General features: G+C 37.0%; 1 protein-coding gene across 1 annotated transcript; it reads left to right on the top strand.

The window, feature by feature from the left end:
• LOC107633591 lies at positions 6,093-11,904 on the top strand. The gene is made up of 2 exons (XM_016337203.1): positions 6,093-6,188; positions 10,753-11,904. Exons 1-2 carry the CDS (start codon positions 6,093-6,095, stop codon positions 11,902-11,904), a joined length of 1,248 nt encoding a protein of 415 aa, XP_016192689.1.

Raw genomic sequence — 15,732 nt, 5'->3', positions numbered from 1 at the left:
GACTGATATAGTTTCAAATAATGTCCATCACTGACGACGCATGTATGCAGCAGATATTCTGTATTTATCAACAAACTCGATTTCACGTGCCAATGATAGAGTTGTACGTTGAGTTTGAACATATGGGGCTGGACGCGGTTGGCGAGGAGGTGAATGTTGATGAATAACCTTGTTTCCTAAGCATGCGAATATGGGTATGTTGTGTTTGTTAGTTAAAGTTACCACTACTATTTCTTTTATTTGCCTTGACCGAGTAACAGTGGTTCGTATGCCGTAGGTGAAGGCAATGTTGCGACAGAAGATGGTGAATTTAGTGTCGGTATGGAAGTTGGTTCTAGAGAGTCGGTGATATCTCAATCAAAAGATACATAATCTCTAGAAGAATTGATTACACTGTGTATGAGCTGAGCCATAGACATTCTATGCAAAATGCAAAGGGTATGGTACAGGGTGCGATTGGCTTATCCGAGCTAGTTTGATTCGAAAGAAAGATTGTTCGGAGATCAAGAGATACAATGGCAAACACATGTGCAACATGGGGACGATTTCACAAGATCATGCCAAGTTAGACACATACACAATTGCAGATGCTATTAGGTCGTTGGATGAAGCCGAGTCGATAAAGGTGAAATCTATTATTGCAGAAGTTCAATCCAGATTCAACTACATTGTAAGTTATCGCAAGGCTTGGTTGGAAAAGCCAAAATCTGTCACAAAAATTTTTTGTGATTGAAAAGTTTCTTATCAGACTCTGCCAGTATGGTTGAAAGCAATGACTGCAAAGATGCTAAGGTCTCGCGTTCAAATAAAAATGCTCCATGTTTATCGTGAGAGTGAGGAGGTTCAAGGTGTAAGAGTTCTCTATCACGTGTTTTGGAGCTTCTATATGTGTATTACAGCATTTAGACACTGCAAGTCATTGGTACAGGTTGACGGCACACACCTGTACGGAAATATAAATGTGCACTTTTGGTTGCGATGGCACAAGACGGGAACCAAAACATTGTACCGATTGCTTTTGCTATTGTGGAGGGTGAGACAACAAACGTGTGAGAGTTTTTCCTTACTGATTTGCGCAGATATGTTGTTACTCGAGATGATGTGGGCATTATTTTTACCGCCATAACTCCATCAATGTAGCAATAGCTCGCAGTAATGGTGCATGGTCACCACCAAGGGCGTGGAACATGTTCTGCATCAGGCACATCGAGTCCAATTTCTAAAGGAGATTTAAGGCTCCGAACTTGCATAAACTTGTTGTTAACACAGGTATTTGAATTTGTTGTTATGGTTTCATTCTTAGTAATTTGTCGTTTGTACTCATAATTACGTGGTTCGCTTTACAGGTTATTCTAGAATGGAGCAGTAGTACAACAAAAACTACCAAAGGCTTAAAGAGTGGGGTGTGCCATATATTCGATGATGTGATAAGATTGGTGTTGAGAGATGGGTGTTGGCATTCGACGGTGGTCATCGTTGGGGTCATATGACAACTAATTTAGTAGAGTGCATAAATTCTATCATAAAGTTGCGCGCAACCTTCATGTGACTGCCATTGTTAGGCTACTTTCTATCGGTTAAACGAATTGTTTACGCGTTTGTAACAAATTCACGTATTCAGAATTTGCACGAAATGAGTCGAAGAGAGTTTTCGATGTGCAGGAAACATTGTTGTCAACCGGTTCGACAGGCACAATGAGATGTTTGAGGTTCGTGAAATGTGAGATAGTTCTATATACACTATTAACCTTGCGCAACGACACTGTGATTGTGGTCATTTCCAGGTCGAGCGACTTCCATGTCGCCACATTTTTACATGGTGCGCTAACCAACGTCTTAATTGGCAAGTATATGTACATGATGTGTACAAAATGTCTGAAATTTGTAAGGTCTACAGAAGCGAATTTGTTCCGATGGGTGACCTATCTACATGGGCTAGATATGAAAGGGCGAAGCTAATCGCCAATTGGACATTGAGGTGCGCGACTAAAGGACGACCGAAGCCAACCCACTGCTTGAATGAGATAGATTCACGGGATATTACGTTTCAAATAATAATGCATTAACAAATTATTATGTTATCCAGAATAATAATATTTATTAATATAGTAATAATAACAATACTAATGACAATAATAATTAATATTAACAAAAGAATATATTAACAATAACAATAACAACAATAATGACCGTGGTTATAGGTAGCGCTGGCAATTCATATCCTACTCGCGGGTACCCAACCCGGTTCAACCCGCTTGGGTAGGGAAGGCTATCCGACCCGTTGCGGGTAGGGTAGGGTACGGTTCGGGTATGCCTGTGGGTAGGGTAGGGTACGAATTTAGGGTGTATCCTACCCTACCCTACCCGCACCTCATATATAACACATATTTTATTAAAAAATAGGTATATAGTGAAGGAAGTGAGAGTTGAACCCACAACATCCCTTATATAATGACTTACAATAAGTGAACAACCACTAAACTAATTAGGGCTTGTTTGGGTGAGCTTCTAAAAAAAGATCTTTTTTCGAGTTATCTTTTTTTCAAAGATCTTATGGAAAAGTAGAAGTAATTTTATGTTTGGATATCTCATGTAAAAAGATCTTTTTATTTATCAATTATGTTTAGGTATAATAATACAAAAGTACTTTTTTGTTTATTTATTACATGAAAAACATCTTTTTTTTTAAGGAAAAAAGATCTTTTAAAAAAAGATGTAAATTACAGCTTTTCAAAAAAGATATTTTTTATTTTTCTAGTGCTTTTACTTTTACTACTAGAAATTTGCCAAACACGCTAAAAAATAAAAAAAAGATCTTTTTATCAAAATAATTGCGCCCAAACAAGCACTTAGTTAATTTAGTAATTTAGAGCATTAGTTTTTTATTTTTTATGTTATTAATATGTATAAAATTTGAAATGATTGAATTTTATATTTATTTTGAAAAAAATTGATATTTCTGTAGGTAAGGTAGGGTAGAGTAGGGTTTAGAGCTTTAGGGTGCAGATAGGTTAGGGTTGAGAGATTCTCAACCCGCGGGTAGGATAGGGTAGAATTTTAATAAAAATTTTAACCCGCGGGTAGGGTTAGGGTAGAGTCTAAACCCTACCCTACCCTACCCATTGCCAGCCCTAATTATAAGGTTCATGGTTCTGGTAACTAATCAAACTAATAACATTCTACTAATTATTGTTACTAATAATAATAACAACTCTAACAATAATACTAACAATAATAAAACTAACATATTAATAAGTCTAAAAACAATATAAATAAATAAATTTATTCATAATTAAAATATAAAAGTATACTTACCTGATGAGTTTGGAAAACTCCATTTTTAATTTAAGTGATGATCAAACATTATAAATGTGGTTAATTGCAAGATTATTATTTTGATCTTAATTTTCATATGTTGATTAAATAATTTTGCAATGCAGGTTTATATTGGGCCAGTTTTTTAACCTTAATATTAAATTGATGAGACCATGGCTGAAATAATTTTTGTTTCTTGGGCCGAATATAAAAGAAAAACTAAAGCCCAGTATAAAATCAAAATTCAACCTTATAGAAAATAAATGGTGGCTGAATTGTTTAATTGGGCCAGTTTCTATCAATATCATCATTAAGCCCATATTAAACCAAAGATCCAATGCTTGGTCCGAAACATATTGAGGGAAAGTAATTTTTTGCTTCCAACAGATCTCAATCTTTTACCAAGTGGTGGAATTCAAATTTTATTAAAGTAAAGTTAATGCATTGGGAACCATGAGAGAGAAAATGTGATTGACATGATTGATTGCATCTAGCTACACGCTACTCAGCAAAGGGAGTGGGAAAATTAATTCACTATTACACTTTTTCTTTGTTTCATTAATTGTTAATAGTTTCTCTTTCAAACTAAAAGTATGTAGTGGCTGAGATTCTCACCAAGAATGGTAAGATTTGGTGAGGTAATCTCAAGTTCTTCATACCTAAAAAGAAAGAAGAAGATCTCGGCCAGCAAAGAGAAGATCCTTGGAGAGGATGGCTTGTCTCTGATTCTGCTCAACCACCACAGGAGGTAGCTACAGTGGCTACGTGATGGAAGAGGCAGAGATTGAAGCAGATGAAGCTATCATCATCATCATGAAGCATCAAGGGCCAGAAGTTCATCTTGGAGAGCAAGGCAAGGATGAAGGGCTCGGATTGATGAAGAGTGGTGACCAAGGAAGGACTAGAGGTAATTGCATGTTGGGTTTTGCATGAGTTATCTCTTCTCTCTCTCTGGCCGAACCGGTTCAAGTTGAAGAAGAAGAAGAATATTGGCTTGGTTTGTTTGGTTCCAACCTTGAAGGCTTCTCCCTATAAGTAAGGGTGAACAGTTAGGGTTGATTCAAGGGAATGAGAGTGCAAAGCACAGGGTTCTCATAGCTCTCTAAGCTGACAGAATTTCTTCTCCTTCAATGTTCTCATTTTGTAATTTTTCTGTTTAATTTTGTCATGTCTTGAGTTTCATGGAAAAGGCAGAGAGTGCAAAATTAAAAGAAAAAGTCATAGATGTCCTTAGAGCTCCTTTGTACATCTATGTTGTGTCTCATGATTCTGTGGGAATCCCCTTGTAAGTTGGGTTAGCACTTTACAGTTGAAAGCTTGGCAGTGACCAAGTCAAGTTCAGTTTGGGATTAGATTCTGGACTTGTCCCAGATAAGAAGGGTAGTTCCTAGGGAGAATTGGTATTTGTAATCAAGGATGATTATAGTGAAATTCCATCATTGTTGTGATGGAGACTAGATGTAGGCTGCCTTGCACTTAGCAGCTGAACCAGGATATATCTTGGTATAATTTTCTCTTTCTTTTACTCCATTTCTGTTTCTGGTGACCAGGAGATAAAACTGAAAATATCTCGTGCTGACTGACGAGACAAAAAGAAAAGTTTCGTGGCTGGGGACAAGACAAAAGAAAAAGTCTCGTGGCTAGTTACGAGATAAAAAGACAAAAAGTTTCCAGAAGTTGTTTCAAAGGCCAGCAAGCATTGTCAAGCAAAAAAGGGGGCTAAGATTCAACCCCCATTCTCTTAGCCACTGATAACCATCAATTGGTATCAGAGCTTGGTCTCAAAGAGATCAAGCTTTGTAGCTTGGAGTAAAGATCCTCATGGCAGAAAACAGTGGCTCAAATTTGGTGTTCTACAATCTGACCAGAGGACAATCAAGCAACCGACCTCCTCTCTTCAATGGGAAAAACTATACCTATTGGAAGGAGAGAATGAAGATCTTTGTGCAAGCAGTGGACTACAGACTCTGGAAGATCATCCTTGAAGGTCCTCAATATCCAACCGTCACAAGTGCCGAAGGAGTTGTCACTCCTAAACCAGAAGCAAGCTGGACCGAAGAAGATAGAAAGAAAGTTGAACTCAATGCCAAGGAGATCAACTTACTCAACTATGCTATCAGTTTCGAGGAGTACCGACAGGTATCACAATGCACAACAGCAAAGGAAATATAGGACAAACTCCTAGTCACTCATGAGGGAACCACAATTGTAAAAAAGACCAGGATAGATATGTTAAACAGAGAGTATGAAATGTTTGCAATGAAGGAAGGAGAATCCATTGATGAGCTTTTTGAGCGCTTCAACACCATTATTGTTGGCTTGGATGCTATGGGAATCAAGTATCCTGAATCTGTGCTAGTGAGAAGAGTGTTGAGATGTCTCACAAAAGAGTGGAAAACAAAAGCTTTAATTATTTCTGAGAGTAGTGGTCTTGACTCTATGACTTATGATGATTTGAGAGGAAATTTACTTGCTTTTGAAAACACCTATTTGAAAAAAGATTCAAAAAAGAAAGGAATAGCTTTCTCATCTATTACTAACCCTCTGGATGATGAATCCAGTGATAACTCATCTAAATATGAATTTGTGTTGTTTGCAAAAAATTCAGGAAAATGGTAAAGCTCAAGGAGAGAGGCAAAAGAGGCAGCTCAAGAAAACAGAAGAGAGATTTCAGCAAGGTGACTTGCTACAACTGTAAAGAAACGGGGCACTTCAAATCTGACTGCCCTAAGTTGAAGAAGGAAGAAAAACCGAAGAAAGGGAAGAAGAAGGGACTGATGGCATCATGGGAAGATCTTGAAAATGACTCTGAAGACGATGAAGAATCTGAAACAAAGTCTCAACCATGCCTTATGGCTGACCATGTTGAGCAGGTAATCGTTCCCAACCCTGATACTGAATCTCTTCATCTTATGATAGATCATCTTTCTAAAAAAATAAGATGCTTTTTGCCGGATAATCAAGAACTTGAATAACAAATTATCATCCTTAAAGCAGAAAACGGATTTTTAAAAGAAAAGCTAAGGGAGGCCGAAACTGCTTGTGATCTTGTTGAAAGAAAATAAGCAGTTAAAAGCCCAACTTAGGAGCTGTGAAAGTGACCATTCGGTTGTTGCATATGTTGATTGTTTTAAAAGGAATGAAGAGTTGCTTAAAGAGGTCAAAAGGCTCAAAGAAGACTTAGCCAAGTTCACATAAAGTTCTGAAAATCTGAATCAAATCTTGGCTAGCCAAAAACCTCTTTATGATAAAGATGACTTGGGATTCTATAAATCTGTTGAAAAATCTCATTTTGAAAATATTGCTTCATCTTCCAATGATACAAGATTTCAAAACCCAAGAAGCTTTAACAAAACAGGAACTCCAAGATTTTGTAGGCTATGTAACCGAGATGGACACTTTCCCATACAATATTTTTTTGGTGAAAGGATGATAGGAGATAAAGTTTACAAGGTTGTTTTTTATTATAATGGCTTAGGACATAAGAGATGGTTTAACGTGAAAGGATCCAAGAAAATTTGGATACCTAAGGTCACTTGAGATTATTTTGTAGGTGTGCCTAGCATCCAAACGGAAAGAGAATATGTGGTATATGGACAGCGGATGTTCTAGGCATATGACCGGAAAGACAACCTTCTTCATAAAGCTTGATGAATATGATGGAGGACTTGTCACTTTTGGTGATGATGCAAAAGGAAAAATAGTGGCTGTTGGAAAAGTTGGTAAAAGCTTTTCATCTTGTATAAATGATGTTCTTCTTGTAAATGGTTTGAAACATAATTTACTTAGTGTTAGCCAATTATGTGATTTAGGTTTTGAAGTTATTTTTAGAAAGTTTGTGTGTTTGGTTGTTTGTGAAAAAACTGGGGATATTTTATTTGAAGCTAAAAGGTGCAATAATGTGTATAGATTGACTCTTGAGGACTTGAAAGAATAAAATGTAACATGCTTTACTTCTCTTGAATCTGAAAAATGGCTATGGCATAGAAAGTTGGGTCATGCTAGCATGTACCAAATTTCTAAGCTAGTTAAGAAAAATCTGGTTAGAGGAATTCCAAATATCAAATTTGATAAGGATCTTACTTGTGATGCTTGCCAATTGGGCAAACAAATAAAATTCTCTTTTAAACCAAAAGATGGAATTTCAACTAAAAGGCCATTAGAAATGTTACACATTGATCTTTTTGGTCCAACAAGAACTCAAAGTTTAGGAGGTAAACACTATGGTCTTGTGGTGGTAGACGATTACTCTAGATTTGGTTGGGTACTTTTTCTTGCTCATAAAAATGATGCTTTTCATGCTTTTTCAACTCTTTGCAAGAAAATTCAAAATGAAAAAAATTTAAAAATTGCCCAATTAAGAAGTGATCACGAAAGAGAATTTGAAAACCAAGATTTTGAAAAATTCTGTGATGACTTTGGAATTTCTCATAACTTTTCATGCCCTAGAACCCCTCAACAAAATGGGGTGGTTGAGAGAAGGAATTGAAGCCTTCAAGAGATGACTAGGGCCATGCTTTGTGAGAATGAGACTCCTAAATTTCTATGGGCTGAAGCTGTAAATACAGCTTGTTACATTTTGAATAGGACAATTATTAGAAAAGGATTGAAGAAAACCCCCCTATGAGCTATGGAAAGGAACCCTCCAAATCTTAAGTATTTTCATGTTTTTGGATGCAAATATTTTGTACTTAACAATAAAGAAAACCTTGGAAAATTTGATCCAAAATCCTATGAAGGAATGTTTGTTGGATACTCCACCACTAGCAAGGCCTATAGGATTTATCTCAAAGAGCATAGGACCATAGAGGAATCCATACATGTTACTTTTTGTGATTCTAATTTAATTCCCAGTAATGTGATAGATAATGATTCAGATTGTGAAGAAGCTGGAATAAGTAAAGAACATCCCAAATCTGCTCAAAATGAAGAATCTGCCAGTCCAATTTTGTCTCGTCAGGTTGAAGGAGACATTTCTATTTTATCTCCTGAGTAGACACGAGAAACTGAAACAATGAGACCATCAGAAACTCATCAAAGCTCAACACCACTCTGGAAGCCTAGAGAATGGAAGTCTGTGAGGGGTTATCCTCATGACTTTATAATTGGTGATCCCTCTCAAGGTGTAACAACAAGATCCTCAACCAAAAGGCAATCCGAACCAAACAACTTTGCCCTCTTGTCACAAATGGAGCCCAACAATGTCAAACAAGCTCTTGAAGATCCATCATGGGTCAAAGCAATGCAAGAAGAGCTTGCTCAATTCGACAAGAATGAGGTTTGGACACTAGTACCTCATCCTGATGGTAAAAAAGTTACGGGTACTAAGTGGGTGTTTAAAAATAAACTCGGTGAGGATGGACAAGTTGTTCGTAACAAGGCTAGATTAGTGGTCCAAGGTTACAATCAAAAAGAGGGTATAGATTTTGATGAGTCTTTTGCTCCGGTAGCTAGAATGGAAGCAATTAGGTTGCTTCTTGCCTATGCTACCCATAAGGGGTTCAAAATGTTTCAAATGGATGTTAAATGTGCTTTCCTTAATGACTTTATTGATAGATAAGTGTATGTGGCACAACCCCCCGGTTTCGAACATAAAGATTTTCCAAATCATGTTTTTAAACTATCTAAGGCTCTTTATGGTCTTAGACAAGCTCCAAGAGCTTGGTATGAAAGGCTTAGTGCCTTCTTGTTGGAAAATCAATTTCAAAGGGGTACCACCGACACTACTTTATTTATTAAGGCATCTAATGATGATATTCTCCTAGTTCAAGTTTATGTGGATGACATTGTATTTGGTTCGGCCAATGAGTCCTTGTGTGAAGAATTTGGAAAACTCATGACTAGTGAGTTTGAGATGAGTTTAATAGGAGAGCTTACTTTCTTTCTTGGCCTCCAAATTAAACAAACTTTCCTAGTGGTACTTTTATTCACCAATGAAAGTATGCAAAAGAACTTATCAAAAAGTTTGGCCTAGAAAATTCCAAACCTATGGGAATACCAATGCATCCTAACACAAAACTTGAAAAGGATGATGATGGCCAAGATGTGGATGAAACAAGGTATAGAGGAATGATAGGTTCACTTATGTACCTTACCTCCTCTAGACCGGATATTGTTCAAAGTGTGGGTGTATGCTCAAGGTTTAAATCTCACCCAAAAGAATCCCATCTTTCGGTCGTTAAGCGCATCATTAGATACATTAAGGGAACTAGTGACTATGGCTTGTGGTATCCTAAATCTGATGATTTTTGTGCAGTAGGATTTTGTGATGCAGATTATGCGAGAGATAGGGTGGATAGACGGAGTACATCTGGCATGTGTTGCTTCCTTGGAAGCTCACTCAACATGTGGTCAAGCAAAAAGCAAGCCACAGTGGCTCTATCCACAGCTGAAGCCGAATATATTTCCGCATCTGCATGTTGTTCACAATTAATTTGGTTAAAAACGCAGTTTGAAGATTACAAATTAAAGATCAATAGTATACCCTTATTTTGTGATAATATGAGTGCTATTAATATCTCAAAAAATCCTGTTTTGCACTCAAGAACTAAGCACATTGAGATAAAATATCATTTCATTAGAGAACATGTACAAAAGGGTACTATTGATATTCAATTTGTAAAATCTGAAGATCAACTTGCTGATATTTTTACAAAACCCCTCTGTGAAGAAAGATTCTGCACTTTGAGAAAAAGTTTGGGAATGTTTGATTTAAGTTCCATTGACAACTTGTGAAATTTTGATTATGCTCAGTTTTATCTCGTAGGAATGGACGAGATAAAAATAAAAGTGATTGGAAGGGCTGTGATCAAGGGGGAGACAGTGCCAAAAAATTAATTCTCATGGGCCCCACCAAATTTTCTTGACCCCACTCTGACCGTTTTATTAGTTTCTCTCTCTGAAAATCACAATGTCCTTTTGTTATCTCATCAAATCTTATTGGAAGTGGTTATTATCAAATCAAATCCTTCTCTTCACCTAATCCCTTGATTCTAGAAAACCACCTTTCAATTTATTTCAAATAAAAGAGAAACTCCTTAGGTATTAACCGCCACTTAATAGACATTTAATTCCCTTAATTCTCTCTCCACTTTACATTTATTGCTTCTCTAACCTCCCTCCTCCCTTACTCCATTCGGTTTCTACTCAATCCCCTCATATTCCACTTCTCCATTTTCATTACCATGAAAAAGAAAACTGCTCCCAGGAAAAGCGAACCCATTCTCTTCTCTCAAAAACCGTCCACTCCACAATCTCATACCCACATCCATATTCACTCTACATCTTCCCTCACCTCCCTCAAAGAAAACCAACACCATGCGTAGGAAGGTCATAGCTATAAAAACTTCTTCAAGGAAGAAGAAAGAGAGAGTTCCCGTGGAGGAAGAGGAAGAGTCTCACACATCACCCATTCCGTTACCACCACCATCTCCACAGAAGAAAGCCACACCCGAGAAGAGTGGCCAGAAATCAAAAGGATTTGCTCTGCACAACACCAAGGAACCTGCAAACCTGGAATCTTTGGACTTCAAGAACAAATTCAACAATACACACTCTCACTATGACCCTGCCCGATTCAACTCTTGCGCTTCATATGAATTCCATAAAGAAGTCCTGGAAAAGCGTCATCTCTGTGCAACCTACCTTGTCAACCTGGACTCTCTCACCAGCAAGGGGATAAATGTGTCTCCACTCTTTGAACTGCTTCAATGGACTTCTCTGCTTCACATCCAGAAGCCGGTTTATCCAGGTTTAGTTCGAGAGTTCTACGCTAACATGAGACTTATTGATGGCACCATCCATTCATATGTGAAGAGAGTTCACATCACTCTTAACACTGTCACCATTGGGACGGCTTTGGGCTACAAAGAGGAAGGGCCGAGAGCATACATGGCCGAGAAGTGGGACTCACAGGTCGGCGTCACTTATAAAGTTGTTCTTCAATACATTTGTGAGAATCTCTCTGGTTTGGATGGCACTACTCCTACCCACAAAACTCTCGGACCAACCAACTCCTTACTTCACAGGATTATCACACATATTCTGACTCCTCAAAGTGGCTCCCATAATAGAGTAACACTCTCTGATTCTCTAATCATCTTTGCACTTGTTACATCTATTCCAATATCTTTTGGTTATCTTATGATCCGACATATATGGGAATCGGTAAAGAGCACCAAAAAGGCAAATCTGCCCTATGGTATGTTCTTAACCAACATCTTTGAATACTTTAAAGTTGACCTTTTGAATGAGGCTGTAGAGAACAAAGTGTCAATGATCAAGGGAGGTGGAGCGGTTAAGGGAACAAAGGGCAAGAAATCTGGGGCTTCAGAAAATGATTATGAGAGTCGGGCCGAATCTTCCAAGACGACCGAATCCATTAGGGAAATTCTCACTGAATTTGCAAATATGTCAGAACTCATGACACAATTCCATAAAGCAGGATGCAAGTTAGCATATGAAAATGAAAAGGCTTGGGGAAGATGCAAAGATAAAGTCAGTTTGATACTAGAAATTCTTGATGAGGATCCAGGAATGGCAAGTGACGAAGGGGCTGAAGCATCTGATCTTCAGTTCTCTGATGACTAATCTTCTGTTTAAGTATTTGATATTGGCACACCTAGGCTCAATTTGATACTTTGTTTTGGTTTGGTACTATTAGCACCATAACTCTGTGATACTTTGTGGACACTTTTTAAAATATTTTGGATATTCTATCTGCTTTGTCATATTCTTTTTGCAGGTGCCCCTTGATGCCAAAAGGGGGAGGAATTGGTTCTGAAAATTGAAACTAAAAACAGGGGATGAAACTCTTTTGAGAGTTCATGATCGCCCTTGTTGAAATGATACACTTGATGTTTGATAATGCATGTTGATAATGCATTTGTTTTATCCTGTGATTGCTGCTGTTGATTGATGTTTATCTTGGTAAAATGCTTGGTTGATTATAATTGTGATATATTTGTTTTACCTTGATATAATGATGGTTGTTTTGGGTTTATTTTTTGCAGTTCCTTTAAGTTGGAACATGTACATAGCTGCTATGTTTTGAGATAAACTTGCTTGTTTAACAACTTTTGTTGGTTATGATTAACTTATTCTGATGTGATGATTGGAAAATGTTTATACAACAATTTTTTTTTGTGTGCATGTTTGAGCAGAAAATCATATTATTGATAACAAATGAGTTTTGATTATCATCCATTTCTGCTCATAAATCAAGCCATTCAACATTGCATATTGAATATGTTGAAAAACATTGTTGCCTTAGGTTTGATAAAAATTATTACAGGTATGAAGCTTCCCTTGGTAAAATAAGCATACACTAAGGGGGAGCCATGTGATAATTAGAAAGGGAGAGAAATTCAAATATTCAAAGGGAGTATTCTATACTTCAATCTTTAATTTCTTTCCATTTCAATTTTTATAATGTTTGTCATCAAGGGGAAGATTGATGAGTTTGGAAAACTCCATTTTTAATTTAAGTGATGATCAAACATTATAAATGTGGTTAATTGCAAGATTATTATTTTGATCTTAATTTTCATATGTTGATTAAATAATTTTTTAATGCAGGTTTATATTGGGACAGTTTTTCAGCCTTAATATTAAATTGATGAGACTATGGCTGAAATAATTTTTGTTTCTTGGGCCGAATATAAAAGGAAAACCAAAGGCCTGTATGAAATCAAAATTCAGCCTTATAGGAAATAAATGGTAGCTGAATTGTTTAATTGGGCCAGTTTCTATCAATATCATCATTAAGCCCATATTAAACCAAAGATCCAATGCTTGGTCCGAAACATATTGAGGGAAAGCAATTTTTTGCTTCCAACAGATCTCAATCTTTTACCAAATGGTGAAATTCAAATTTCATTAAAGTAAAGTTAATGCATTGGGAACCATGAGAGAGAAAATGTGATTGACATGATTGATTGCATCTAGCTACACGCTACTCAGCAAAGGGAGTAGAAAAATTAATATAGCAAACCATGGAAGAAAAAGTTTTTCACCGAAAGGAAGGAGATGCACGTCGAAAGACCATCACAATGATGGCAAGAAAAAGCAAACTAAAAGTATGTAGTGGCTGAGATTCTCACCAAGAATGATAAGATTTGGTGAGGTAATCTCAAGCTCTTCATACCCAAAAAGAAAGAAGAAGATCTCGGCCAGCAAGGAGAAGATCCTTGGAGAGGATGGCTTGTCTCTGATTCTGCTCAACCACCACAGGAGGTAGCTACAGTAGCTACGTGATGGAAGAGGCAGAGATTGGAGCAGATGAAGCTATCATCATCATGAAGCATCAAGGGCCAGAAGTTCATCTTGGAGAGCAAGGCAAGAATGAAGGGCTCGGATTGATGAAGAGTGGTAACCAAGGAAGGACTAGAGGTAATTGCATGTTGGGTTTTGCATGAGTTATCTCTTCTCTCTCTCTGGCCGAACCGGTTCAAGTTGAAGAAGAAGAAGATTGGCTTGGTTTGTTTGGTTTCAACCTTGAAGGCTTCTCCCTATAAGTAGGGGTGAACAGTTAGGGTTGATTCAAGGGAGTGAGAGTGCAAAGCATAGGGTTCTCATAGACAGAATTTCTTCTCCTTCAATGTTCTCATTTTGTAATTTTTTTGTTTAATTTTGTCATGTCTTGAGTCTCATTGAAAAGACAAACAGTGAGGTTTGTATGAAAAAGCCATAGAGCGGAAAAAGGCAGAGTGCAAAATTAAAAGAAAAATCCATAGATGTCCTTAGAGTTCCTTTGTACATCTGTGTTGTGTCTCATGATTCTGTGGAAATCCCCTTGTAAGTTGGGTTAGCACTTTACAGTTGAAAGCTTGGCAGTGACCAAGTCAAGTTCAGTTTGGGATTAGATTCTGGACTTGTCCCAGATAGGAAGGGTAGTTCCTAGGGAGAATTGGTGTTTGTAATCAAGGATGATTATAGTGAAATTCCATCATTGTTGTGATGGAGACTGGATGTAGGCTGCCTTGCACTTAGCAACTGAACCAGGATATATCTTAGTGTAATTTTCTCTCTCTTCTACTTTATTTCTGTTTCTGGTGACCAGAAGATAAAACTGAAAATATCCCGTGCTGACTGACGAGACAAAAAGAAAAGTCTCGTGGCTGGGGACGAGGCAAAAGAAAAAGTCTCGTGGCTAGTTACGAGATAAAATGACAAAAAGTTTCCAGAAGTTGTTTCAAAGGCCAGCAAGCATTGTCAAGCAAAAAAATGGGCTAAGATTCAACCCCCTTCTCTTAGCCACGGATAACCATCATTACCCATTAAGAATGATCCAAAAACTCAATAATATATTTTTAAACTAATGTAAAATCATAAATTTTTTTTTTTTACTAATTTTATCCCACACTCATCCAAATTTCTTCTTCTTCTTCCTTCAACTCACTCACTTTAAACTTCTTCATACAAATATTTTTTCTCAATCTCTTACACACTCAACTTCGTCCAACCTTCTTTGTCAAATGCAAATATAAAGGGCTCTCCAAGCACACGTGTCCAACATGCAACGAAGCTTGATACTGGGAGCCTGAAAAACGTAAATTGCGTTTGTCCCTAACCACCTGCAAAATGCAGAATGCGTTTGGAGAGTTCCAACGAGTCAAAGCCTACTCCGGTCTGCATGCAAAGGACAAAAAAGATACGTTTCGCCTTCAGGTTGGCCTCCCTACCAAACGCATGTTTGGTAGCCATGCACAAAACCCTTTTATCTTCGTTTTCAACATAACACAGGTTGCATTTGGCATACTTACATACCTACAGATCCACATCCATGAATTACACCCCCATGCACTAATATTTTGCATTACACGAATTTTTTTCCCATTACTAAATTAATTTTTGGAAAGAATTCAACATAAACTTTTTTGAAAAATTATTATCAACAAAAAATTTTTATAAATACATAATAAAGATATTAAAAATAAAAATTTTTTATTGTTCTTGTATGAATAGACTAAATTTGTATGAATAGATTTATGATGTACAGTTCATCCTATCTAAGAATAAATTTGTCTACACCTAAGATGATGATATGATGATATAGAGATAACAAAGTCAAATGAGGGATTCAAGGTAGTCTTGTCAACAAAGATACCACCAGGACAAAGGCCGACAGGGCACCAGAGTGGGGTCAAGGAGGACAGAGCAAACATCAGAGGGGTAGCCAACGATGGAGAAGACAATGTCAGAGTCGGAGGCGAGGAAGTGGGGTTTCCAATGAGTATTTTAGTTTATAGCAAAGATATTATAGTCATTTTAGTCTCTATTTTTATCTTAAACCAAATAAAATATTAAGACATAATTTAATTATATACACTTTATATCAAATACAATACAAAAACTTAATTTAATCAATCTTTTAATTTTTATCTCTCAATCTCTATCTAAACATTACTTTATACATAA

Source organism: Arachis ipaensis, chromosome B03 (genome assembly GCF_000816755.2).
Source record: "Arachis ipaensis cultivar K30076 chromosome B03, Araip1.1, whole genome shotgun sequence".
Classification (NCBI taxonomy): domain Eukaryota; kingdom Viridiplantae; phylum Streptophyta; class Magnoliopsida; order Fabales; family Fabaceae; genus Arachis; species Arachis ipaensis.
Note: the sequence above shows the minus strand (reverse complement) of the source record. Positions and strands in the feature narration are given on the sequence as shown.

What these genes read in the sequence shown, in the direction of transcription:
- LOC107633591 (XM_016337203.1), top strand. Translation starts at nt 6,093, where the DNA reads ATGGCATCATGGGAAGATCTTGAAAATGACTCTGAAGACGATGAAGAA. An exon ending in TGGCTGACCATGTTGAGCAG is followed by an intron (nt 6,189 to 10,752) that starts GTAATCGTTCCC and finishes CCATCTCCACAG; the next exon opens with AAGAAAGCCACACCCGAGAA.